The sequence below is a fragment of the Tachypleus tridentatus genome, chromosome 9 (assembly GCF_004210375.1).
Source record: "Tachypleus tridentatus isolate NWPU-2018 chromosome 9, ASM421037v1, whole genome shotgun sequence".
Classification (NCBI taxonomy): Eukaryota; Metazoa; Arthropoda; class Merostomata; order Xiphosura; family Limulidae; genus Tachypleus; species Tachypleus tridentatus.
The window spans coordinates 165,615,228-165,641,660 of NC_134833.1; the positions used below are offsets into that span (position 1 = coordinate 165,615,228).

At 34.5% G+C, this 26,433-nt stretch overlaps 1 protein-coding gene across 1 annotated transcript in view; it reads left to right on the top strand.

Annotated features, from left to right (window-relative positions):
- Window positions 1-4,423: 4,423 nt before the first annotated feature.
- Window positions 4,424-26,433, top strand: part of LOC143227570 (uncharacterized) — a 434,192-nt gene continuing 412,182 nt past the window's right edge. The window contains exons 1-4 of the mRNA XM_076458998.1: window positions 4,424-4,513; window positions 5,118-5,514; window positions 5,721-5,821; window positions 11,706-11,877. Of these exons, the coding sequence (XP_076315113.1) occupies window positions 4,424-4,513; window positions 5,118-5,514; window positions 5,721-5,821; window positions 11,706-11,877 (760 nt within the window). The remainder of the gene's footprint in view (window positions 4,514-5,117; window positions 5,515-5,720; window positions 5,822-11,705; window positions 11,878-26,433) is intronic.

Sequence of the window (26,433 nt, forward strand, 5' to 3'; positions counted from 1 at the left end):
GTCATCAGAGAAAAGCAGATACTCCTAATTGGAAATACTGTTTGTTATTTGCTGAACATCTTTCAAACCATCCTTCCATTCCTATTTATATGGATGGTACAAAATCAGGTGACTGTGTGGGCTCTGCCATGGTTTGTTGTGGTTTGGTTGTTGTTTGCAGAATCTCCTCCACAGCTTCGGTGTTCACTGCTGAACTGTATGCCATTTCTCTTGCTCCTGGATCATATAGAAGCTAAGCAGCATTCAAATTGCACTGTTTATACTGACTTGGATATCTTTTGTAGGTATCCCACACTTTGAAATCACATTGCTTCTCAATGGACCTGTGCATATGCACAGCAGGTAAGGTGTCAAAGCCAGAAGGAATCTTGGATTAAATACACATCTAGTTTTCTTCTACTGTCAGTTCCAAAGTCATATGGGACAAAACTCAAAATGTCAGTGGACAGTATACCCTGCCAGCCCTTTGATTCTGCTCTTTAACAACCAGGAATTGTGCTGATGCCCAGAGCATCACTGATGCTCTCAGTGGACATTTTCTTGTGCATCTAGCACTTTTGCTTCATCCCCACCATTTAGAGCTTCACAAAGAAGGACAGAGAAATTGCTTTTTCCTTTTGGCTGATTATCTCTATGATTATAATCACCCCTTGGCACTGGTGGAACTCAAGCTTGCTACTCTTGGTCTGGCAATACATGTTGGACCTGATGATATTCACTACGAGATGTGCCATCTCTCTCCGCCTCTCTTGCTGTTTTTTTTTGTTTTTGTTAACCAGATTTGGCAGGAGAATGTTTTTCATGATGCTTGGTGCCATGCGATTTTTGTCCTTTCTTTAAGCCTGGGAAGAATCCCAAGATTCATTCAAACTACTGTCTAATTGTTTTGATGAGCTATCTCTGTAAGATCTTAGAAAGAATAGTTAATTCTTGTCTTGTTTGGCTTCTTGAATCAAACAACCTCTTCTTTCCCATGTGGTGTGGTTTGTGATGACAGTGCTCCACTGTGGACCACCTGATTCAACTTGAAACATAAATTGGGAAACCTTCTCCATCAATATCTTGTTTCTGTATTTTTATTTTGAGAAAGTGTATGATACTACGTGAAGATATGGCATTCTGCAAAACCTCACTCATTATGGGTTGCATGGCACCATTTGCCCATTTTTATTAAACATTTTTCATGGACTGGCAATCCAAGTCCAAATGGGTTCAACACTTTCCTGTTCTTTCCCACAGGAACTTGGCATCCCTCATGGCTGTATCTTGAATGTCACACTTTTCATTATAAAGATTAATGACATCAGTGGACAACCCCTATAGTTGCAAATAGTCTTTATGTTGATGACTTTCATATTTCTGTGTCATTTGTCGACCATGAGGTTTATTGAACAGCAGCTACAGACTGCCTTCAGTCATTTACTGAAGTGGACCATGGCAAACAGCTTTAACTTATCTCTCTCTGAAACCGTTTGCATGCTCTTTTTCTGTCAATGGGGTATTCACCCTGATCCTGAACTCCGTATTGGTGAAGTTGTGCTGCCTGTGGTCCCAAAGATAAAGTTCTTGAGGCTTATCTTTGACCGTAAGCTGACATTTATACCATGCATTAAGCAGCTATGGGTCACGCATAGAGCACTGAACATCTTCCATGTCCTCTCTACCATCACTTGGGAAGGGGATTGATGTTCTATGCTAAAGATATTTTGTTCTCTTATTTGATCAAAACTCAATTATGGATCACCGGTCATTGGCTCTGCCAGACCTTCGGCCTTAAAGATGCTGGACCCTATTCATAAACAAGTACTTTGGATCTGCACTGGGCTTTCCGCACCTCCCCAGTTCAGAGCTTATACATAGAGTCTCATGAACCTTCTTTGCACCTCTGCCATTTGCAACTATCTTTACTACATGCTTTGAGACTTTTTTCCTTATTAAAGCATCTCACCTGGGGTAGTGTTTTCCTTCCTCAGTGGGCCATATGTTTTCATAACAGATGATCTTTCACTGGTCAGCCCATCCCACCATAGCTTATTACAGTCCCCAAATGTGACCTATCTTTAAGTCATCTTAGAAAAGTAGATACTCCTGATTGGAAATACTGTCTTTTATTTACTGAACATCTTTTGAACAATCCTTCCATTCCTATTTATACTGATGGTTCAAAATCAGGTGACTGTGTGGGCTCTGCCATGGTTTGTTGTGGTTTGGTGGTTGTGTGCAGAATCCCCTCTACAGCTTTTGTGTTCACTGCTGAAATGTGTGCCATTTCTCTTACCGTGGATCACATAGAAGCTATGCAGTACTCAAACTACACTATTTATACTGACTCAGTTCTCTATTGGCCCTGGAATTGCTTCACGTTAGTTCACACCCTGTTTTCGTTGATATTCAAAACCAACTGGCCCATTTTTCTTTAACATCTACTTCTGTTCAGTTTTTCTGGATGCCAGGCTATGTTGGTGCTCGCGGGAATGGGCTTGCCGACACTACAGCTAAATCTGTCTGCTCTGGCACTATCACTGCTGTGCCTGTTCCATACATGGACTATGGTCCTGTATTCAAGGCTCAGCTTCTTACCAGTTGGCAGTCAACATCTAGTGAGCATTGTGAAAAGAAGTTTTTTCCAAATAAAACCCTCTATTGGACTTTGGCCATCTTGCTTCTGTAAGGATTGGAAAGAGAAAGTTGTCCCAATTAGACTATGCATTGGTCACAGTTTTTTAACTTATCATTTCTTTCATCTGGGAAATATACACCAATGTGTTGTCTGTGTATCACTGATGTCACAATAAGCCACATTTTACTGTCTTGCCATCGTTGAGAGTCATAACAACGGCACCATTTTAAACACGTTTTTTCCCAAGGTTTATCCGTAACGTTTAACGGTGTTATTGGCGATGGTGACATTGTCCACCTTAGAAATGTTTTTAGTTTTTCAAAGACTATTAATGTTTTTAATTCTATTTAAGTTTTTTATAATTGACACATTAGACATTTTTTTAAAATGTGATTCCCTTTTCAAAATAAAAGTACATCTAGTTTGATTCGAAATTAGAAAATGGCCGTAACATCAAATAACTGAAAACTAGGATGGAAAGGCCAACTTCAGGTGACTTACACTGCTGTTTGAACTACCTGTTAGTCATCCTGGTGAGTTATAGTAATTAAAATTGTGCTACAAGTCTTTTAAAACTTGTATTACTTTACTTTCTGAAAACAGCCATAACATCAAATAACATGAAACCAAGACTGGAAAGGCCAACTTCAAGTGACTAACGTTGATTTTTGTGTCCTACTCATTAGTCATCCTGGAGAGTTATAATTACTATTATGTTACAGAAAGTCCTTTGCATCTTGTATTACTGTAATTTTTCTCTCACTGCTTGAGACTAGATGTAAAAATTGGATGTAATACTATTTATGTTCTTAGTTCAAAAATTAAACTCTGTTTTGTTTTACCTTAATTTTCTTTTATGAACTTTAATAATTTTACTCTAATTTTAACTTTTTACCAGATATTTGATGCTGATAGCCTAGTTGCTTTGTGCTTAAAACACCAAACCAACCAACTATTTTTTAACAGTCAGTATCTCACTGTGCTATCTTTCAAAATGGAAAACATAATAATTACTAGAAAAGTTTCTTTAACTAAACTACTGGCCAGCCAAGTTGTATTGTCAGGATACCTATACACACAACCCAGTATGGTAAGGTAGTTAAGGCACTCGACTTGTAAGTTGAGGGTTTCGAGTTCGAATCACACCAAACATGCTCACCCTTTCAGTCATAGGGGCATCATAAAGTGATGGTCAATCCCACTATTCGTTGGTAAAAGAGTAGCCCAAGAGTTGGTAGTGGGTGGTGATGACTAGCTGCCTTCTCTCTAGTCTTACACTGCTAAATTAGAGATGGCTAGTGTAGATTGCCCCCGAGTAGCTTTGCACAAAATTCAGAACAAACCTATACACACGTCTCCAGACATGTTTTATTTGTTCTCAGCATGTTTACCTTTGTACATCTCATGTTTCTGACATAGTGAACAACATTATATCAGATTCCTTTTCTCAGATTGATGTTGTTTTGAAGACTTAACTCTGGCTACTTAATGGGTGGTACAAACAGAAATCATTCTGTGTTGATCATACTTTAAGGGATAAAACCATATTATTTCAGTCTGGTCTCCAGTAAACATCATGGCCCAGTGTATAGTAATTTGTAATTGTAATTGGTAGGTTTAGAGATGGACAATTTCTTTTATTCCTGTAAACGTTTTTATATTTATTAATATCTTTGTTTATTCTAACAAATTCTATATGTATCATAAGTTATAAAAATAATCAAAGTTAATGCTTTGGATTAGTACTGTCATCAGTTGTTCTAACAGTTGGGTAATCAAAATTAAGATTACATTGCTTGTCATATGGGCAGTCAACTGATCCATATTTGGATTATTATCACTGTTTTTGATTACTCCAAGTATCCAAGAGATCCAAATATTGTTGTTATAGTTGTATGTTGTTAAGTTCAAAGTTATAGAATTTTAGAACACTCACTGGTTAAAAAGCAACTTAATTAGCAGCTGTCACTTTGTTTTTTTCTTGCTTGTATGTTACTTGGTTTGAGGAATACTACAATAATTGATTAATTGAATGTGATCAATTAATTTAAGTGTTCAATAATTGATTAGTAAATATCACTAATCACATATATCAGGGTAGGTTGTAAGTTTGAAACTTTCTTGCAATGTTTGTTGTGTCTTGCAGAAGACACATTAGTTATTTAGGTTTATGTTGCAGTACAATAGGAGTTAACCTGCAGTGTACTTACATCTCATTGAGATGGACTTTGTCACCATTGAATACAGAGTTTAGTACTGGTTCATTCGTGTTCTCTCACCTTGGAATGGGTGGAGCTGTTCTCCAGTTCTAGATGCAGCTGTGAATATCTTGAGTGAACCATGATAGTATTTCTTCTCAAATCTTTTTTTCTGTCATTTTTATTGATACCAGTCTGTGCAGATTGGTATTGAATACCAATCCAGTCACTATTGCATGCTGTGTGCCAAAAAGTGGTTTTAATAATATTTGAAATGTAATGTTCCATACATTTTGCAGTATTTTGGTGGACCAATATGTCCTGGGTACAAGACTGGTGGACCAATATGCCCTAAGTACAAGACTGGTGGACCAATATGTCCTAGGTACAAGACTGATGGACCAATATGCCCTAGGTACAAGACTGGTGGACCAATATGTCCTAGGTACAAGACTGGTGGACCAATATGTCCTAGGTACAAGACTGGTGGACCAATATGTCCTCGGTACAAGACTGGTGGACCAATATGTCCTAGGTACAAGACTGGTGGACCAATATGTCCTAGGTACAAGACTGGTGGACCAATATGTCCTAGGTACAAGACTGGTGGACCAATATGTCCTAAGTACAAGACTGGTGGACCAATATGTCCTAGGTACAAGACTGGTGGACCAATATGTCCTAAGTACAAGACTGGTGGACCAGTATATCCTAAGTACAAGACTAGGACCATTCATTGAAGTGTTTAGTTCTTGTTGCCGAACTTTAGCACTTTTTTGACAATTCATATTTCTCTGTTTACTTAAACACATTGTGTTGTATTTCAGTATAATATAATGAAGCATGATTTATCTTCAGTGTTGCTATAGACAAATAAACACTATTTATACTTCTACCAACAGGGGGAGCTGATTCATTACAACAAAGATCTTTACAAACTATTTTAAAGTTTGGTATAGTGAAAGAGGAACAACAAGAGAACTGTGATGAAGGAAAACCTGAGGTAATTTTTGTTTAAAACTTTTGTAGTTTTTATTAAAAGTTGTTATAAAATTGTAGAGGTGTTTTCCTGGACTTTATGTGACTTAAGCAGAATCAGTGTTGTGATATTTGAAATCATGAAATTTACAAACTTTAATAAACTATTCTTCGAACCTGTCACTGTTCTTTTTTGTATTTTTAATGCTAACAATCCACATATGTTAACATTAAAGTTTCTGCTACAATATATACCACTTCTCAGTATAAAGCTTCTCTTAATCATGGACTTTTCTTTAATCCGTTAATAACTGTAATACTTCCTTAATGCACCAGAGTTGTTTTAAAACTGTGACTTCTTGCTCATTTAGCGTGCAAAGTGTATACAAGAAACTTCCACTCTAATAGGTGCTCAGCACACACTCATCCCATCTCTTCTTATTTCCTGTTCTCTCTCATTACTATTTTCTGTGGTTTCTTCAAGAAAGATGTGTTTTCCAGTTTGGGTTCTTCCATTTAGATTTGTCACAGCACTTACATCTTTTGTAACTTTTGCTTGCCCTTTTTTTATGTTTTGAGACTCATCATTTATGTGGATGACTGGCTCCTTTTTGTTTGTTTTTCCAAGAGTTGATTAAGTTAGAAAAAAACATTTTTTTCCTCTTCCACTTAATAGCATCTTCTCTATCCCCTCATACTTGGGATGTGGCAAGATTGTCGGTCAAAACTGTATCTCTTCTTCTCTGTCTGTTTGAGAGGTCCTATGTCTTTTGGAGATGTTGGCCTTTTTGGAAACACTCATTCCTCTGGAACATGCTGTCATACATTCTCTTCAGTGGGAACTGTAAGATCAACAGAATTTCCTCTTGGATCTGTTGGTTTTCCAGGTCATTTTTTCCAGTTTCCTTGTATACATATCTTACGTAATGGTTGAACAGAAACTATGCTACAGTTGGTGTTCCTCTTTTGTATCTTCATCTGGTTCAAGGATTTTATATACAGTGGAGATCTCTGTGTTTCTGCAGAACCAGGTCTTCATGTTAATCTTTTGGAGTTCTTGGCTGTTTGTTGGGCCTAATCTCTTTTTGCAACTTCTTCATGGGAGTGTGGTTATGATACATTCCAAAAACTTTTGTGGTCTCCTACATCTACAGACATAGAGGTACCTATTCCAGGCCCCTATGTTTTTCAACACTAAAATTTCTTTGTTAGGCTCAAGACCAAGTTTGTTAGGTGCAGTGAATGAGTTTTATTTGAGAACTCTGAACTACTAAGGAACCAAGTAGTGAGGATTTTCAGTTTGCAAGTTGTTTGAAAAGTTGGAAGCTACCATAACTAGAGTTGTGGAAACAGATAAATATTAGTATAAACTGTGGGAAGTTGACAGTAGGACTTCAAGAGAACCTTAAGCTTTTACATTGAAGGGAGGCATCAGCTAAGAACAATGATATTCAGAAAGTTAGAGACGTATTAGGGTTAACAGTAGTGAACTTAGCTGTAAAGACCATATTATATTGAGCAACAGCAATTGTGGTAACTGAGTAATATGGTATCATAATGTCTAGTTGTATGAAGAACATTCTAGTCCTCTGTGGAGGTAAAAATATGTGTTGATAATTTAGTTTTGATAATGTGTTCCAGACTTTGTGATTGTGAGTATAGTGACAGCACATAAAGTGAAATTATTGCAAAATGTATTGTAACAACAGAGTAGAGAAGAATAATTTGTCTTTTCAGCTGTGTTCTAAAGTAATTGAACCAGACTATGTGGACTTTGCACAAGAAAATTATTTAAAGCTCTGTATACAAACAATGTAACAAGCATTTGTATCTAAGTATGACTTGTTTTAATATTATATTTTAAAACAGTTGGACTGTGTGCTGTTTGTTTGGTGTTGAATTGGACTGTGTGCTGTTTGTTTGGTGTTGAATTGGACTGTATGCTGTTTGTTTGGTGTTGAGATTTTTTCACAAAATTTCACAGATATTTACTATAAAGAATTTGGCCCATATTGAAAATCTGAATTTTGTGTGTGTGTGTTTAATTATTAGTTTTGCAATAATAATACTAATTTCTTACCAGTAAGATAATTGTACAGTTAAAGATGAAATCAATATACTTTGGATTGATATGAAGTGCAGTTCAATGTTGGTTAATACATTAGTTCAGTTGGTATAGCACTAGCTTGAAGTTTTAAAGACCTCAGGTTTAACCTTGCCCACAGGAAGTAAGAAGAAGTACCCTTAGTGCTAAAAGTAATAACTGTAGTTACAAAGAACCTATTTTGTTGAGCAACAAATTTCAATTGGAAGGATATTTTTAGTGGATATGATGTTACAGACCACCAGATGAAACTGATGAAATTAGTGAGAAATTTTATAATGACATTAATATTTCAGTTGTTAATGAAGATATAATTATGAATGATTTTAGTATCAGTCACATAGATTGGGAAATGCTAGAGTCAAACCATGAGAAAGGTTTCTGGAAACTGTTTAAGATGGATTTCATCACCAATTGCTCAAGGAACCAACCAGAAATAATGATATTTTAGATGTATGTTAACTTCTCATACAGAAATGTTGGATACTGAGGAACAACTTGATGTCAGTAATCATTGCTTTGTTATTTAATATTTCATGTTTTGGTACACATGGAAATTGGGAATAATGATACACATTTCTGAAAAAACATTTTGAAGGGATACAACAAGAATTATCTGTTGTGAATTGGACAGCTGAGTTATCTGGAGACACTGATCAAATGTGGCAAATTTTTAAAGAAATATTTCTTTCAATATTCAAAACAATTATATTCCTTACAGAAAGAAAAGAGTAGTTGAAATTACAAAAGAACGGGTTGGCTCATGATGAGTACAAGAGATTAAAATTTAAAAAAAGCATCACAAATTTAAGAAATATAAATTGATTGTTATTACAGAAGATTAAGAAAGTTGGTGAAATGGGAAACTAAGACGTCCAAAAGGGTGTATAAAGTTGGTGAAACGGGAAATTAGGACGTCCAAAAGGATGTTTAAAGTTGGTGAAACGGGAAACTAGGACGTCCAAAAGGATGTATAAAGTTGGTGAAACGGGAAAGTGGGACGTCCAAAAGGATGTATAAAGTTGGTGAAACGGGAAACTAGGACGTCCAAAAGGATGTATAATGTGGGTGAAATGGGAAACTAGGACGTCCAAAAGGATGTATAAAGTTGGTGAAACGGGAAACTAGGACGTCCAAAAGGATGTATAAAAAAGTTTAAATACTTCAGGAGTAAACAAAATGTTAGGATGGAGATATAGAGCCTTTCAGGGATGATAAAGAAAGACTTTTATACAATGAACATAAAATAGCTAGGTTATTAAATTCTACTTTTTCCTTAGTTTTTATTAATGAAAACTTGAGCAATATTCCTCATCTTGAACAATTAATAGATGAAAACAAAGTTTAACAAGACAACTGAATAAATTCTGAACTTGTTAGAATAAAATAGAGATATCTAAAGAATCATAAGACTCGTAGGACAGATAATATTCCCAATGGATTTTAAAGGAGGTCAAGGATTAGATATGTTAGACACTTGCCACAATATTTTGTAAGTCTTTGAACAGTGGACAAGTATCAACAGATTGTAAATTAGCTAATGTCACTCATATCTTCAAGGGAGATAACATAAGTTGACTCAGTAATTATAGGCTTATGAGTCTTGCATCAAATGTGGGAAAAGTTTTGGAGAGTCTGATAAAAAGATACTTTCCAAACTCATTTAACAAAGTATAGAATTTTATTAGACAGTAAACACAGTTTTACAAAAGGAAAAATCTTGCCTTGCAAATCTTCTGACATTCTTTGAAATGTTACTTCATATGTAGATTAGGGTAAAGTTGATGAATCTGGATTTTCATAAAGTATTTGACAAGGTATCACATAAAAGGCTTCTAAAGAAAGTTATTTCTATAAGTGTGGGTTATAAGTTAACTAAGATAGAATAGTGGCTTCATAGAAGAAAGTAGAGGGTTATTACAAATGTAGTTCAGTCACACTGGTTTATTGTCACAAGTGGTGTACCTCAGAGTTCAGTCTTAGGACCAATGTTCTTTTTGATTTACATTAATGACATACATGAGGAAATGTTCAATAAATTGTATAAATTTACTGATGGTATCAAGATCTTGAATGTTACTGGCTGTGAAGAGGATGCTGCTGCTTTATGAAAGGATTTTGATCATTTAGTGTATTGGGTAAATGAATGACGGGTTGGTTTTAATTATAATACATACAATATAATGCATGTGGGTTATCATAATTTGAATTATAAATGTAATTTGGATATAAATAATCTTAACAGTGTCATGTAAGAAAAACATCTTGGTGTAATGGTTGGTCAGTTTCTTAAGCCATCTCTGCAGTGTTGCTAAGGCAAGTAGGAGTTCAGGTTGTATCTATACCAGGGGTTCCCAACCTTTTGGCACTCGCGACTTGAAAATGTAATTGATGAAATAAAATTAATGTTATCCCAAGCTACTTATAACAAGGCTACACGACTCCCCTGCCAAGGCTGTGCGACCTCCTGGGGGGTCACGACCCACCGGTTGGGAACCCCTGATCTAGAGGAATATTGAATACATGTCTAGAGAATTTATAATTTCATTGCACTGATCAGGCCACACTTCGAATATTGGGCTCCTCTCCTTAGGAAAGACATTGCATTGTTGAAAGTGATTAGAGAAGTGCTACCAGAATAGTGACTGGGAAAGTTAAGATGTGTTAAGAGTTGGTATCTGATTAGAATTGTTAAATAAGTTGATATTACTGATGCATCAACATTTTTCATACTTAACAGTGAGAATAATAAAACTAAGGGATACAAATATAAATTTAGGTGGGGTAGAAACCATCCTTATCTAAGATAATTTTAGTTTTTGTATGAGGTGATTGGTTTATAGAATGGATTTCCTTTGGATGTTGTAGAAGCAGTATATTTGAGTGAGTTTAGAAAGCTTGATATATATATATATATACGAATGATAACAGCTGGCTTTATTTTTTTTTTATTTAATAGTTTTAGTTTCGCTGAGAGGATGGGACAGTCAAGAGGGAAGTCTCTTCTCTTCCCTAAACACCATGTTATGTTAAGGTGTTCCTAATCTCAAAACTGATTTAAACAGAATGTTGCACAGATGGAGCCAGGTGCTCAACCAATGTATCAAGTGATTTAAACAGAATGTTGTACAGATGGAGCCAGGTGCTCAACCAATGTATCAAACTCTTATTGATGGATGTTGTCACATTCACACTGATGATTAAATGAGTAGCAAGAACTGAGGGATCTAAAGAAGCTAGTGTGTAAGATGATGATTTTTAATGAGTTAAAGTCTGAGATCAACAGAAGTGTTATGCATGAGAGGAGGTATCTATCAGAAACCTATTTTCAGTGCATGGAACATGAACTTATGGCTGTTGTTACACCAGTCTTCTTGTTGCACTGTACACAAATATTTGCATCTGTTTTTGTATTTTTTACTTTTCTGTGAAACCTGGAATCAACAGAATATCAAACTGGACATCAGAAAATCTGTTTCATTTCTGATCATATATCCTTATAAATTTCACTATTTTCCTTTGTGTATTTGCTAACATAATAAAATGTTTGGTTATTAAATTTTTCCTTTTAATAATGTTTTTATCTGCAAAACTTGCATGTCAATATAAATATATAACAAATTAAACAGCTTTTGTTTAAATTTTATAAACTTTGTTTCTGTACTTATTGACAAAAAGATCAAAATAGGTTTAATTTTGTTTGTTATATGTAACATGGTAGACTTTTATCACCATATTTTCAACTAGTTCACTGCAAATGATGTGTATATGTTTATATTAACCTGTTGAATGTGTTTTATTTTAGGATATCTTTGTCACAGTTAAAACAGAACAGCCTCATGACCTACCAAAAGATGAGGTCATTTCAAAATTTAGTGTCAACAGTGATGATGATTTGGATAACTCAGAATATGGTGTTATTAGTGTGAAAACTGAATTACAACAATGTACTGAATCTAGGTTGGAAAGTACATCTGGTATGTATATATGTCTCCTACAAACTGTAAATTCATTGTAACTTAAAAGACTATGTTAGATACTTGGTAATTTTTAAAAGTTACTGAACTATGTACCCAGATTATTTGTTGTGTACAAGATCTGTGTTTATTGTGTTTTTGTTACACCTTTAATAATTATTGTCTGAAATGTTAGGAAGTGATCAAGTGACAAAATATGTCACTAGTAAGTTAGTGGAAATGGCTGTAGTGAACAGTCATTATTTCTATAAAATGAAATGGAAGGAAACTTTCTAGCTTTGCAGTTTCTCTTATAATTGTAGTTCTTTATGTATAGACTTTGATAGTAATGGTTTCCATGGGTTAATATTTCAATCTGTATATAAAATACATTGTGATGACTTAGTTCCTCAATATTTACATCCTTTAGGTTCTAGGACTTTGTGGTGGTCATGAACCCTCTGTCTTTTACTTTTTTATGCTGAAACACTTGCTTACACTGCATCTTGTAGAAGAGATGTGTCTCAAACTTGCTGGACTGCTGGTTAAGGAGCTCAATTCACAGTTTGTGGCCTCTGTCACCGAACATTCATGTCCTCTCTACCACGGGAGTGTTATATTGAGATGATAAATCTCTATTCATTGGTAAAAGTGTAGCCCATGAATTGGTGGTGGGTGGTGTTGAATAGCTGTCCTTTGTAGACTATCTGTGCTAAATTATGGATGGCTGGTGTAGATAGTCATCCTGTAGGTTTATGTGAAATTCAAAAGGAACCAAACAAAACCCAAACTTGATAAAAGAACTATATATTTATGAGATATTTAATCTTTCAAGATCTTTACATTTATAGTTATTTATTTAACTTAAATTTAGGTTTTTTGAACAGGAACTTTAAAGAACTGATGTTGGTCAACATGTTTTAAACAAAACATCAGAAGATTTAGTGATATTCAGCTTGTTACAGTTATGAAAGTTCTCTAAAACTCAATCCAGTTTAATTAATAGTTGAAAACAAAGTTTGTGACATTGCATCAGCATATTTGTATAATTGATTTAAGAATTAGTCCAGTGTATACCTATGTATTCAACATGGTGTGTTATTTCCATTTTTGCTAATAATTTCAAATTACTGATAATATAAAATATCCTATAATTTTTATTTCTTGACATATTGCTCATGTACTTAATCAAACAGAGTGGAACTGGTTCCTTTTGTACACTTTATTTAATATGTGACATTTATGTAACCAATTGACAGCTCTTAGAATCTCCCCTAGTGTTTTTGTCAGCCAATTTATGTATTAGAAGCAGTTTGGTTCTTTCAAATCATGATTTCAAGGAAGTAAGTTATGCCTTCAGTCTGCTCAAAATATCAGAATTTTTTAGACCCAAATACAGCTTAGAATTCTGTGGCATTGATATAGAAATTTATTGTTCATCAGTTATTCAAATGTATATATCAAACCCCAAAAAAAATTATTTCTTAGATGTCTTTAGATATATAAGAACTTTAAAAACTGAGATTTTGTATATGAAAGACTTGTAATATTTACAATAACTTACAAACATTTTGTAAACATATGCATATATTATAAAAAATCATAGTATAATTACTCTCATGGATACTTTCATGGTTACAAACTGGGTGGATTTCACCCTATCTGGAATGAAAGGGTTATCTGTAAAAATTCAATTTGAACAACAGCTTCAGAACCTTTACTGTTGATTGGTATGAAAAGTGATTTGTTAAAACTGTTTTATTAGAGTGTAAACTCTTTCCATATGAGGTTGATTACATTAACCTATTAACCCCAAAATAACCATCATATTTCCTCTGAAAACTTTTAATGAAGTATGTAGATCTTCAGGAAATTTATCATGGTTAATGAGTCTATTTTAGTTTGGCTCCATAAACAAACAAGATTGAAAGATATAAAAATTAGACTTTACCTCAGTAATTTCTGTATTATTATGTATAAATATGTTAAACTCCATACTTCTTAGACAGGTGGTAAATAACAGAAGAGAGAAGACCTAGAGAACAAATGTCACACTAATGGAGATTGGGAATTTTAAAACATTTAATTAGACAAATAAAAACCTAACTTTGAAGTAATGTAATATATGATTTATTAGCCATATTTTGATGTCTAGTTTATTGATATACATTGGTTACAAAGTGGTTTAGTTAAATATTGAATGTAGTTTTTTAAAATGTTACATACACACTTTAACCTACCAATAGAACTAGTTTAAATTATGTGTGTTGTATCAGATATTTTTATTTCAGATATAAAGACCTGTGTGAACTCCTGTTGTGGAAGCAGTTTTCCTGATTGTCATCTTTTAAAACAAGAAGATCTATTTAAAGATGTGAAATCTTCAAGAATAAACATTGATGTTTGTGGAAAAACAAATTTAAATGGAAGTAACATAAAACAACCATGTGGAAAGGAAAGTGTAACATCTGATAATGTGAAACAACACGAGAGAATACTGTGTGGAAAGAAACTGTACAAATTTGAAGTTTGTAGCAAGCAACTTAGTTTTAATGATAAATTGATAAAGCATGAAGAAATACATATTGGAGATAAATCTTACAGTTGTGCAACATGTGGAAAAGTCTTCATAATGAAGCATTTCTTAAAACGTCATGAACGAACGCATAATGGAGAGAAACCTTACACTTGTAGTATTTGTGAAAAGCAGTTTAGGCATAGTACTCTCTTAAAAAAACATGAACAAATACATACTGAAGAGAAACCTAATAGTTGTGCAACTTGTGGAAAAGTGTTTAGAACAAGTACCTACTTAAAACATCATGAAAAAATACATACCAGAGGGAAACCTTATAGTTGTGCAACTTGTGGAAAAGTGTTTAGAAAAAATTGGGATTTAAAATTACATGAAAGAATCCACACTGGGGAGAAGCCATACACATGTGACATTTGTGGAAAACACTTTGTAAGTAGCAGCAATTTAAGAACACATGAACAAACACATGCTGGGCTAAAACCTTACACTTGTGCAATATGTGATAAACAGTTTAGAACAAATTATGCATTAAAATATCACAGCAAAATACATACTGGTGAAAAACCTTACACTTGTGCAATATGTGATAAACAGTTTAGAACAAATTATGCATTAAAATACCATAAAAAAACACATACTGGTGGAAATACAGTATCTATTAAACTGTTGAGAAAGAATTATATTTTAAAATTGAAAAAAGAAATAACAGAGAGAAGCCTTATGGTTGTAATAGTTGTGGAAAATGGTTTGTAACTAATAATGGGTTAAAAGTACATCAAAGAATACATACAGGGGAGAAACCTTATAGTTGTGATGTTTGTGAAAAACAGTTTGCAACTAATGGCAACATGAAAAGACACAAACAAACACATTCTGAGGAAAAACTCTACTGTTGTGGAGTTTGTGGAAAACACTTTCAAACAAATAATGGATTAAAAATTCATGAACGAATTCATACTGGGGAGAAACCTTACAGATGTGACCTTTGCGGAAGAGACTTCAGGATAAATTGGGAGTTACAAAAACATGAACGAATACATACTGGAGAAAAACCTTACAGCTGTGTAGTGTGTGGAAAACGGTTTAGATGTAATGCTAGCTTAAAAGTTCATGAACGAATACATACTGGGGAGAGACCCTACAGTTGTGAAGTGTGTGGTAAACAGTTCAGAACAAGTAATACAGTAAAATATCATGAACGAATACACACTGGGGAAAAACCTTACTGTTGTACAATTTGTGGAAAAGACTTTAAATCAACTTGTGACTTAACAACACACAAAAAGAAACACTCTGTGGAAAAACCTTACTGTTGTTCAGTTTGTGAGAAAAAGTTTCGAACAAATAACGAATTAAAACAACATGAGAGAAGACATACAGAGGAGAAACCTTACTGTTGTGTTGTTTGTGGAAAAGACTTTAAAACAAATGCTGAATTAAAGAGACATCAAAGAATACATACAGGGGAAAAACCTTACTGTTGTAAATTTTGTGGAAAACAAGTTGGAACTAGTGATAGCTTAAAAATACATGAAAGACTACATACTGGGGAGAAACCTTACAGTTGTAACTTTTGTGGAAAACAATTTCCAAGTAATTGTAACTTAAAACAACATGCACGAAGTCATACTGGGCTGAAACCTTACAGTTGTAAAGTTTGTGGAAAAGACTTTAGAACAAATCAGGAATTCAAAATACATCACAGAATACACACTGGAGAGAAACCTTACAGTTGTGATGTTTGTGGAAAACAATTTAGAAGTAACTGTAGCTTGAAAAAACATGAACGAATACATAGTGTGGTGAAACCTTACGTTTGTGTAATATGTGATAAACGGTTTAAAACAAATAAAGGGTTAATATATCACAAAAGGACACACATTATGAGGGACCGTAGTGATTTGGAAATTGTGAAAAGTGATTTCAAAGTAACTCTATCTTAAAAATGAAGTGAATAATGCACTTTGAAGAGAAACCATACAGTTTCATAGTTTATGATAAACAGTTGGGAACGAATAGTAAGTTAAACAAATATCAGAAAATGAACAATCATTGGAAATCTTACTGTTGTTTACTGTGCTGTAAATGATTTGAAATAAACTGTTAGTAAGGTTTTTTTAATAAAAGTTTACTGAACCAGATGAGAGAGAGATGAATGAGGTACACAGATCTCTCTCTGGTGTGTGTTTCTAATATGGTAAATTGACTACAGGAGAAACCTAAAGATTAAATATTAATGGAGAGATGGGTCATTTCTGTAAATAGAAATTGGAAGAAACTTTATAACTGAACAGTTGTAAATCTTTTTTATCATATATGGACAGTAAGTAATGATTTTAACCAATTTCCTTTGTTTTAATATGTCAACATGTAATGAGAATGTGTTTATATAATAGATTTTTCCAAACTTTCAGATCTCTGTGATAGTGAGCTGTTAAATTATGTAGAATTAATATCTCCGTTTTCTGTCCTGATTTAAATACTTTTACAATTTCTAGTAAGATAGTCATATTTCAGCCTTATAAATAAAATATTAATGAACATTTTTATTTTCCCTAATTGGGATTTTGATGTATTTGTATTAATTAACATGTTAAAAGGACAAAACATTTGAAGATTTTGTGACATTCAGCAAATAAAGTAAAAAAAAAAAAAAAAGATTTTCTTAAAGTTAATGAAGAAAAGCTAGTATTTGACAGTAAAGTTGGGTGTTGTGATGCTGTACCATCATATCACCACAATTTGTTTACTGTAAACCTTTCTATTGAGTATGACTGATACATACATTTTTTATTTACTTTAAAAAAAAAAGACAAATATAAGGATGGGCAATATTTCAAAAATGCTGTAAATGTCATTCCTGTTTCTGGAGGATTGATATGAGGCATCGCTATATTTATTGTTTAATGGGTTTTTTTCATTTTGTTGCTTCTTTGTTTCTTTATTTTTAAAATAGCATTTCACTGGACAGGAATGTTCTTTCCAAAGCACACCAACCTTCATTACAGTTGTTACTTGACTATTGGACTTTCTTTCCTTGGCCCTTCTTAGCATTGGTTTGAATTTTTTCTTGTACTCCACTTAACTGCTCTTGGTGGTATTTGTTGAATCGTAGTTACTGCTGTGTCAATACGCCCGTTATTCAGGTACTGTGCATAAGCACTCCATTCAGTCCCGTTATTCAGGTACTGTGTATGAGCACTCCATTCAGTCCCGTTATTCAGGTACTGTGTATGAGCACTCCATTCAGTCCCGTTATTCAGGTACTGTGTATAAGCACTCCATTCAGTCCCGTTATTCAGGTACTGTGTATAAGGACTCCATTCAGTCCCGTTATTCAGGTACTGTGTATAAGCACTCCATTCAGTCCGTTATTCAGGTACTGTGTATAAGCACTCCATTCAGTCCCGTTATTCAGGTACTGTGTATAAGGACTCCATTCAGTCCCGTTATTCAGGTACTGTGTATAAGGACTCCATTCAGTCCCGTTATTCAGGTACTGTGTATAAGCACTCCATTCAGTCCCGTTATTCAGGTACTGTGTATAAGGACTCCATTCAGTCCCGTTATTCAGGTACTGTGTATAAGGACTCCATTCAGTCCCATTATTCAGGTACTGTGTATAAGCACTCCATTCAGTCCCGTTATTCAGGTACTGTGTATAAGGACTCCATTCAGTTATTATTATCATATTTTCTTCACAGAGCATTCGCTAATGAGTCTTACTGTGGCTGTTCTTCATGTCATGAGGGTGATTTTCATTAAAAATATTTATTTCTGTTTGACAAGCTGAAACACAACATAAATTCCTAGATTATTCTTTCCAGCAAAGAGGCAGATTAGGTTTTTTCTATTGCAACTCCGATATTTAGCATGACTCAACACTTGGGGGACAGGGGCACTCTCATTTGAAATTGTCCAGGGAGCTCTGAGGCTGTACTTGAGGGGATCCTGGGCATTCTGGAGAGAAGAGACTGCACTTTAAGGGGGTCATGGACATTCTGGAGAGAAGAGTGCACTTTAAGGGGGTCATGGACATTCTGGAGAAAAGAGATTGCACTTTAAGGGGGTCATGGACATTCTGGAGAGAAGAGATTGCACTTTAAGGGGGTCATGGACATTATGGAGAGAGGAGACTGCACTTTAATGGGGCATTGGACATTCTGGAGAGAAGAGACTGCACTTGAAGGTGATCCTGGACATTCCGGAAATAATTTATATTTACCTTTTTTTGTACCTTTTGTTATTATGTTGACTTGTTTTAATGTATTATTTTACAACTCGTGGACTATTTAATTATTGTTGAAATTTATTAAGTCACAGACATCTAGTGTAAATAATATGGCCTGTACTTAAAACCTGACAGAATTATTTATTCCTTTCTTAATATCTGCATCAAACTACTTGTAGGCTTAACTGTAAAAATACTTTTTCAATAGAAATCTTAATACTAATGGGTAAGACACGCGTCTCATGAATAATCTTAATTTTAGTGTTACATTGCTACACACTATTACATTAATACACACAGGAAATCTCACTTTTGATGCTGAATAATTTGTCTGTCCCTGAACTAGTAAGCTCACAAATATATTCATTAATTTCACTAATTCAACCCATGCTTTTAAAGTATCATTTAACTAACTGTTGCTGCAAATAACAATTCCACATAGCAAACAAACAAATTATAATATTGAAAATATAATTTAAAAATATGTGGTTCATATCTAGTTATAGTATGTAAAATTTTCTAGCTTGCCAAACCAAACTAATCGAGCCGTATGCATGTGGTTGATACCATGTTGAGGTTTATAATTAATATTTCACATTAAAGTTTCAGTACTTAGTTTAAAAGTAATTATAGACAATAAGATGAAAAGAAGGAATTGAGTTCTCAAATATTTTAAGAAGTAAACTTCTCAAAAACCATTTCATTAGGAAAAAAGGTGCTAGCTCAATGTTTACATAAAACTCGCACTTTAAATTGAAATAACTTAGGTCATTGTGGGAGTGTGTGTCATTTCTTACCAGTAAGAGAATTTTACAAAACAGTTATAGAATAAATGTACTGTGTATTGATATAAAGCACTTAAATAGCAGTGGAGAGTATGTTAATACATAAATTCAAGCCAACTATAATATTGTTTATTTTTCATTAAGAAAATTATAACATTTATAATGAAGTTCTAAGTAACATGATGTTCCAACTATAATATTGTTTATCTATTATTAAGAAAATTATAACATTTATAATTAAGTTCTAAGTAAAATGATGTTCCAACCATAATATTGTTTATATATCATTAAGAAAATTATAACATTTATAATAAAGTTCTGAGTAAAATGATGTTCCAACTATAATATTGTTTATCTATTATTAAGATAATAATTAACATAAGAATGTGAGATGTAAACACTTCTCAGTTAGTTTTGGTTTTGTATGTCATAGGAGAAGTTTAGTAATGAAGTAAGGGATTTATGGGTGTACAAGACTGTTTAGTTTAAGAGTTATTAGTCAGTGATTTGATATTTAATTATTATTTAGTTTTCATAATCGGTATAATAAACGTTAATTATTTTAAAAACGATAGTTCTGACATGTTTTGTTACATTACTCTGTAGGTCTCGTACCCAGTTTAAGTTTTCGTAATAGACTTTCTTCATATTGTTGACGTCATCCTACTCGAAGCTTCCAAGCTTATCTCTCTCTGTGTAACATTATATTCTAAAGAAGGACAGTATGGGTATTAAAACTTTAATTGAAATAAAGTACAGAACAAAGTTTTGACTTTCTTAGATCATCTTCAGGTTAACAAAGGGTATGTGTAACATTGTTGTTACCAGAGGACTAGATATTTCTAGATTTTTCTGCTTCATATCTTAAATACATGAAGATGCAGAAGCAAGTTGGAAAAGTTAAATTAGTGAAGTTAGACTGGATGATTGTTAGTTTAGCCACATCTAGTTTAGACAATATCTAAATTAAGTCTATGAGAGGTAACGGAGGATAATTTGTCTTTGTAAATGGTGTTCTGAAGTAATTTAATTCGCTTTTTTGGATTTCTGTACATAGTCTGTCTTGTTTCTGAATTATTTAATGCTCTAGATACAACTGTGATAACTAACAGTGAAAGGATTTCTGTACATAGTCTGTCTTGTTACTGAATTATTTAATGCTCTAGATACAACTGTGATAACTAATAGTGAAAGGATTTCTGTACATAGTCTGTCTTGTTTCTGAATTATTTAATGCTCTAGATACAACTGTGATAACTAATAGTGAAAGGATTTCTGTACATAGTCTGTCTTGTTTCTGAATTATTTAATGCTCTAGATACAACTGTGATAACTAATAGTGAAAGGATTTCTGTACATAGTCTGTCTTGTTACTGAATTATTTAATGCTCTAGATACAACTGTGATAACTAATAGTGAAAGGATTTCTGTACATAGTCTGTCTTGTTTCTGAATTATTTAATGCTCTAGATACAACTGTGATAACTAATAGTGAAAGGATTTCTGTACATAGTCTGTCTTGTTTCTGAATTATTTAATGCTCTCGATACAACTGTGATAACTAACAGTGAAAGGATTTCTGTACATAGTCTGTCTTGTTTCTGAATTATTTAATGCTCTAGATACAACTGTGATAACTAATAGTGAAAGGATTTCTGTACATAGTCTGTCTTGTTTCTGAATTATTTAATGGTCTGGATACAACTGTGATAACTAATAGTGAAAGGATTTCTGTACATAGTCTGTCTTGTTTCTGAATTATTTAATGGTCTGGATACAACTGTGATAACTAATAGTGAAAGGATTTCTGTACATAGTCTGTCTTGTTTCTGAATTATTTAATGGTCTGGATACAACTGTGATAACTAATAGTGAAAGGATTTCTGTACATAGTCTGTCTTGTTTCTGAATTATTTAATGGTCTGGATACAACTGTGATAACTAATAGTGAAAGGATTTCTGTACATAGTCTGTCTTGTTTCTGAATTATTTAATGCTCTCGATACAACTGTGATAACTAATAGTGAAAGGATTTCTGTACATAGTCTGTCTTGTTTCTGAATTATTTAATGGTCTAGATACAACTGTGATAACTAATAGTGAGAGGATTTCTGTACATAGTCTGTCTTGTTTCTGAATTATTTAATGCTCTAGATACAACTGTGATAACTAATAGTGAAAGGATTTCTGTACATAGTCTGTCTTGTTACTGAATTATTTAATGCTCTAGATACAACTGTGATAACTAATAGTGAAAGGATTTCTGTACATAGTCTGTCTTGTTTTTGATAAATTATTTTAAAAAAGTAGATTATTTGCTGCGTGTTTGTTATCCAAATTCGTTTCTAATAAGTCGCATAATCGTAAATTAAAGGGATCAACGGCCTTTATAAAAGCTGACAACGATGTATTTATGGTAAAACCTTATTAACCATAAAATTAGCTGTAGTTTGTTCTTATTGTCTGGCCATAAAACATTTTGCTAATTTAGCTTTTCTAAGCCTATTGAAGACCACGATTCGCGGATGGATCATATTGAATTTGTCTACATTATTTACACTTCTCATTAAAGCTTTCCTAACCCTGTCAAATATATTTCTAACATTAGTTCTAAATTGCCTCTTAACAACTCTCACTTTATGCAAATATTATCATTTTCTTAAATTCAGAACATCCAACAGTATTTCTCTATTTCTTATCAAATTGGTATATATCTTCATACACCAGTGCTCAACCAGTAACAACACATATTATTTTTTGTCAGCTTTCGATATGATTCCAGCATTTTTTCATATTAAAACAACAGGCTTGGCATGTGGAATCCCAGTAGAATAAGACCCAAATAGAATGGGGCTCTGTTTAATTCATTTTAGTTATCATTAATTAATTCTCTCAACATGGGTTCGGTAAAGTTAAACATTGTTAAAAAACATCCCTGTAATTTGCTAGTTTCTCTTCATATTTCTCTGCGAAAAAATATTTTTAGCATTAATTCTAAATTGCCTCTTAACAATTCTCGGTGTATGCAAACATCATGATTTTTTAAAATTTAGAACATTCAAATTTCCAATCCTTACCAAATTGGAAATCGTAATCAACTTCTTTCTCTAACTCCATGGTTCCTCCTAAGGCAGTGGTTCTTAACCCTGTTGGAGGTACTGAACCACACCAGTGGTTCTTAACCTTGTTGGAGGTACTGAACCACACCAGTGGTTCTTAACCTTGTTGGAGGTACTGAACCAGACCAGTGGTTTTTAACCTTGTTGGAGGTACTGAACCAGACGAGTGATTCTTAACCTTGTTGGAGGTACTGAACCAGACCAGTGGTTCTAAACCTTGTTGGAGGTACTGAACCAGACCAGTAGTTCTTAACCCTGTTGGAGGTACTTAACCCCGGAAGTTTCATACTTGCATTCACTGAACCCTTCGTAATTGGAAAAATAAAATATATACATTTTTTTCAAATTCAAAACATAAGTAGATATTTTATTAGTGCACAAAATGAACCATGCATCAGTTGCACACCATATCACTGTGTTTAAAGAACAAAACCAACAAAACATGAATTTCACACAAAAACATAATGAATATTTACTGCAACTCAATGTGACTTTTGCTGTTGCCTTTTAGAGACAAGTTTAGAAATGCGCGGCTTCATCTTGGCAAGTGCCACTCTCATATCATTTCCGCAACAAAGTCTGTTCCTTTTCTTCGTTTTTATGTCTACCATTCTCGAAAAGGATTGCTCGCAAAGTTACATTGAAACAAACGGTATGAGTATCTCAAGGGCTTTCTTAGCAATAAGATGGTACGTTACGGTTTGGTGACACCAAAACGTTGAGAGTGTTGTTGTTCTGAAAAGTTGTTGTTGAACCTGGCTCTGCTGAAGTTCAATGATTTCGTCGAGGTATTCATCATTTACATTTGCTGTCGCAACACTAAACGTGAATGGCTGTTTAACCCATGCTGGATATGAGACTCTTGGGAATAACCGTCGAGAGATTTTGCGAGCTCATCTAAGTGCATGGCAATTGCTTGCTTTAGTTTCCCGGGTACAGAAATGTCTCCGATTTCAGACACATCTTCGATCTTGCTTACACAGTCGTCCAGCAGGGGAAAGTTTGTAAAGTTATCATTCTCTGTTCGTCGTTTCCATAACAGTTGCTTTTTTTGAAAAGCCTTCAGGTTTTCTTCCGCTTCGATGATGTTGACTCCACCGCCCTGCATCTGTTGATTGAGATGATTGAGAGCATTGAAGATATCGGCCAAATACACCAAAATGAGAATGAACTCAGATTTTTCTAAGCAATCTGCATGACACTGTTGGTGTTCTCGCAAAAACAGGGCTAATTCCACACGCATGGCAAAAACACGATTCAACACCTTTCCCTGGGATAACCACCGAACGTTAGAATGGTACAGAAGTACCTCGAATTCAGAGCCCATTTCATTACACAGCTCTTTTAAGATGCGGTGCTTCAGGGCACTATTTCGCACAAAGTTCACACATTCCACTACAATTTTTAATACTTCTGCCAGTTTTGAAGGCAAGGTTTTTGTTGCCAACGCATCCCTGTGCAGAACACAGTGCATTACCATGATAGGTGGTGCATCGGCTTTCACCAGCGCACCAAAACCAGAGTTTCGTTCCAGCATGACTGGAGCTCTGTCTAAACAAACTGCAGAAACCATATCCCACGAAAGATCGTTATCTCTGAAGAAATCATTCACAAGTTTCTTCACGTCGGCTGCCTTAGTTTTGTCGTAAGAGGCTTACAAAATAAAAAAAAATCTTTTATCTCGTCGTTCTTCACATAGCGCACGAATACAACAAGATGGCTGAGATTGGAAAAGTCGATGGTCTCGTCGAGTTGAAGGCTGAATTTTGCTGGGCTTGAATCAGCTCTGCAACTACTTAAGCCAAGATGTCATCGCTCATGTCATCTATTCTGCTGCTGATGGTGTCATTTGAAAGAGGAATTTGGGATACTCTATTTTCAGCTGCTTTTCCCAGCATGATATTCGCCATCTTCAACGCAGCTGGTTTTACGAGTAGCCTTTTCATCGAATCTGGCTCTCTTTATCTTGAATTCAGCAAATGTTGTGTTCTTGTATTTCCCATCTCCATGCAGCTTTAGGGAGTGTTCTCTTAGTTTTGCCTGTGCTAGACTAGAATTGCTCAAATTGGCATTGCAAATCATGCATTGAGGATGCTGACTACCATCATGTTCCGTTAAACACGTGAATCCATATTGTACGTATTCGTCCGACCACTTTCTGTTTGTGCTCAACATATTAAGTACGAAGAGATTGAAAGATTAGGAAATAAATCACAAATGACGCACGATTACTACAGTCATAAGTCGATTGCTAAGCACACGAAGTTCCCTTCAGCACAGATGTTAAGGCCAAGTGACGTGACGTGATCAGCTGCAGCCAATGATGGCCAAGTGGAGCATGACGTCACGAATCATACGAGTGGGGTGAACGGAACGGACACACACACAGTGTGTGCGTCTTGACCTCCGCCGAACCTCTGAGATTGACTCACTAAACCCCTGGGGTTCGACTGAACCCAGGTTAAGAACCACTGTCCTGAGGGATGAGACAGTTACTCAGTGCTGGATTAAGACGATCGTAAGGCTTAGGCACTTTCTGTTCGTAGGTCCTACTGGCCGTATAAGTTAAACAAAAAGTTAGGTAAATTATAGATATATAAATTATAAATTCTGATTTGAAATTTCCCAGGCACTAGGCACTGTGCCTAATAAATAATCCATCCCTGCATGTACACTACGCCATCATATATTCACTGTGAAAACTGATGCACTGTTCTAAGAATATAAAGCAGCTGGAATGTTGACAATGTGAATCCACAGATATCTGGAAGGCCAGTTTGATACCACCGAGTATAAACTCCCATCCAGAACTAATAATAGTATAAGTATTAGTGTGGTCATAAGAGACAATGATACATCATGAACTCTGGGTAGAGGCTTTACGACGTGTGTTTCTCAGGAGTACAAATGTTAATATTTTTATTTTAATATTTTACGAATATTTTCAGTGTGTGTATTCTCAAATGAAAGTACTGTAACAGGAAAACGTTAAAGGGAATATTTTAAAGTTACTTAAATTTCTACTTTTGTTCTTCATATAAAAATCAAAAACTTATTACTACTGCTGTTGTCGCTCTTGTTTCTATATGAAATATTATTGTGTTTGTAAGGTTGACCACATATAAAACTTAATGGTCATGGTCTCTACTCAGCTAGCCTTGACAACATGTCTAAACAGCCGAGATAGCCTATTGTGTATCATTGTTTTTAACAAACAAATAGTTCCATTCAGTTATTTTACACAATAGTTATTAGCGTACCTGAAAACCTAAAGAATGGGATAACTGAATTGAAACTTTTGTATTACAAACACAAGACTATGCAAACTCGCAATAATGTAGGTTAAAGGGAATATGAAACTATAATTTGAAAATGCGAATATAAACTGTACTTATTGTAGGATTTTAGTGATTACAATTGGAAAGAGTTCACGTGTAGGGTGACAGTAGAGTTAAAGGGGTCAAGTTTGTTTTTTAATTTCGCGCAAAGCTACAGGAGAGCTATCTGCGCTAGCTGTCTCTAATTTAGCAGTGTAAGACTAGAGGGAAGGCAGCTAGTCATCACCACCCACCGCCAACTCTTGGGCTACTCTTTTTACCAACGAATAGTAGGATTGGCCGTCACATTATAACACCCTCACGGTTGAAAGGGTGAGCATGTTTGGTGTGACAGGGATTCGAACTCGCGACTCTCGGATTACGAGTGGAGTGCCTTAACCACCTGGCCATGCTGGGCCTAAAGTGGTCAAAGAGGGTTTTTTGTGAGTTGCCTGTTACTTGTAGTTAAGACTGATTATTATCATTTGTAATTTGTGTTGAAGAGTTTGTGACTGACTAGAAGCGCTTGTATCTGTGTGTTTTAATGCAAAGCCACATTGGGCAACCTGCTGAGTCAACAAGGGGAATC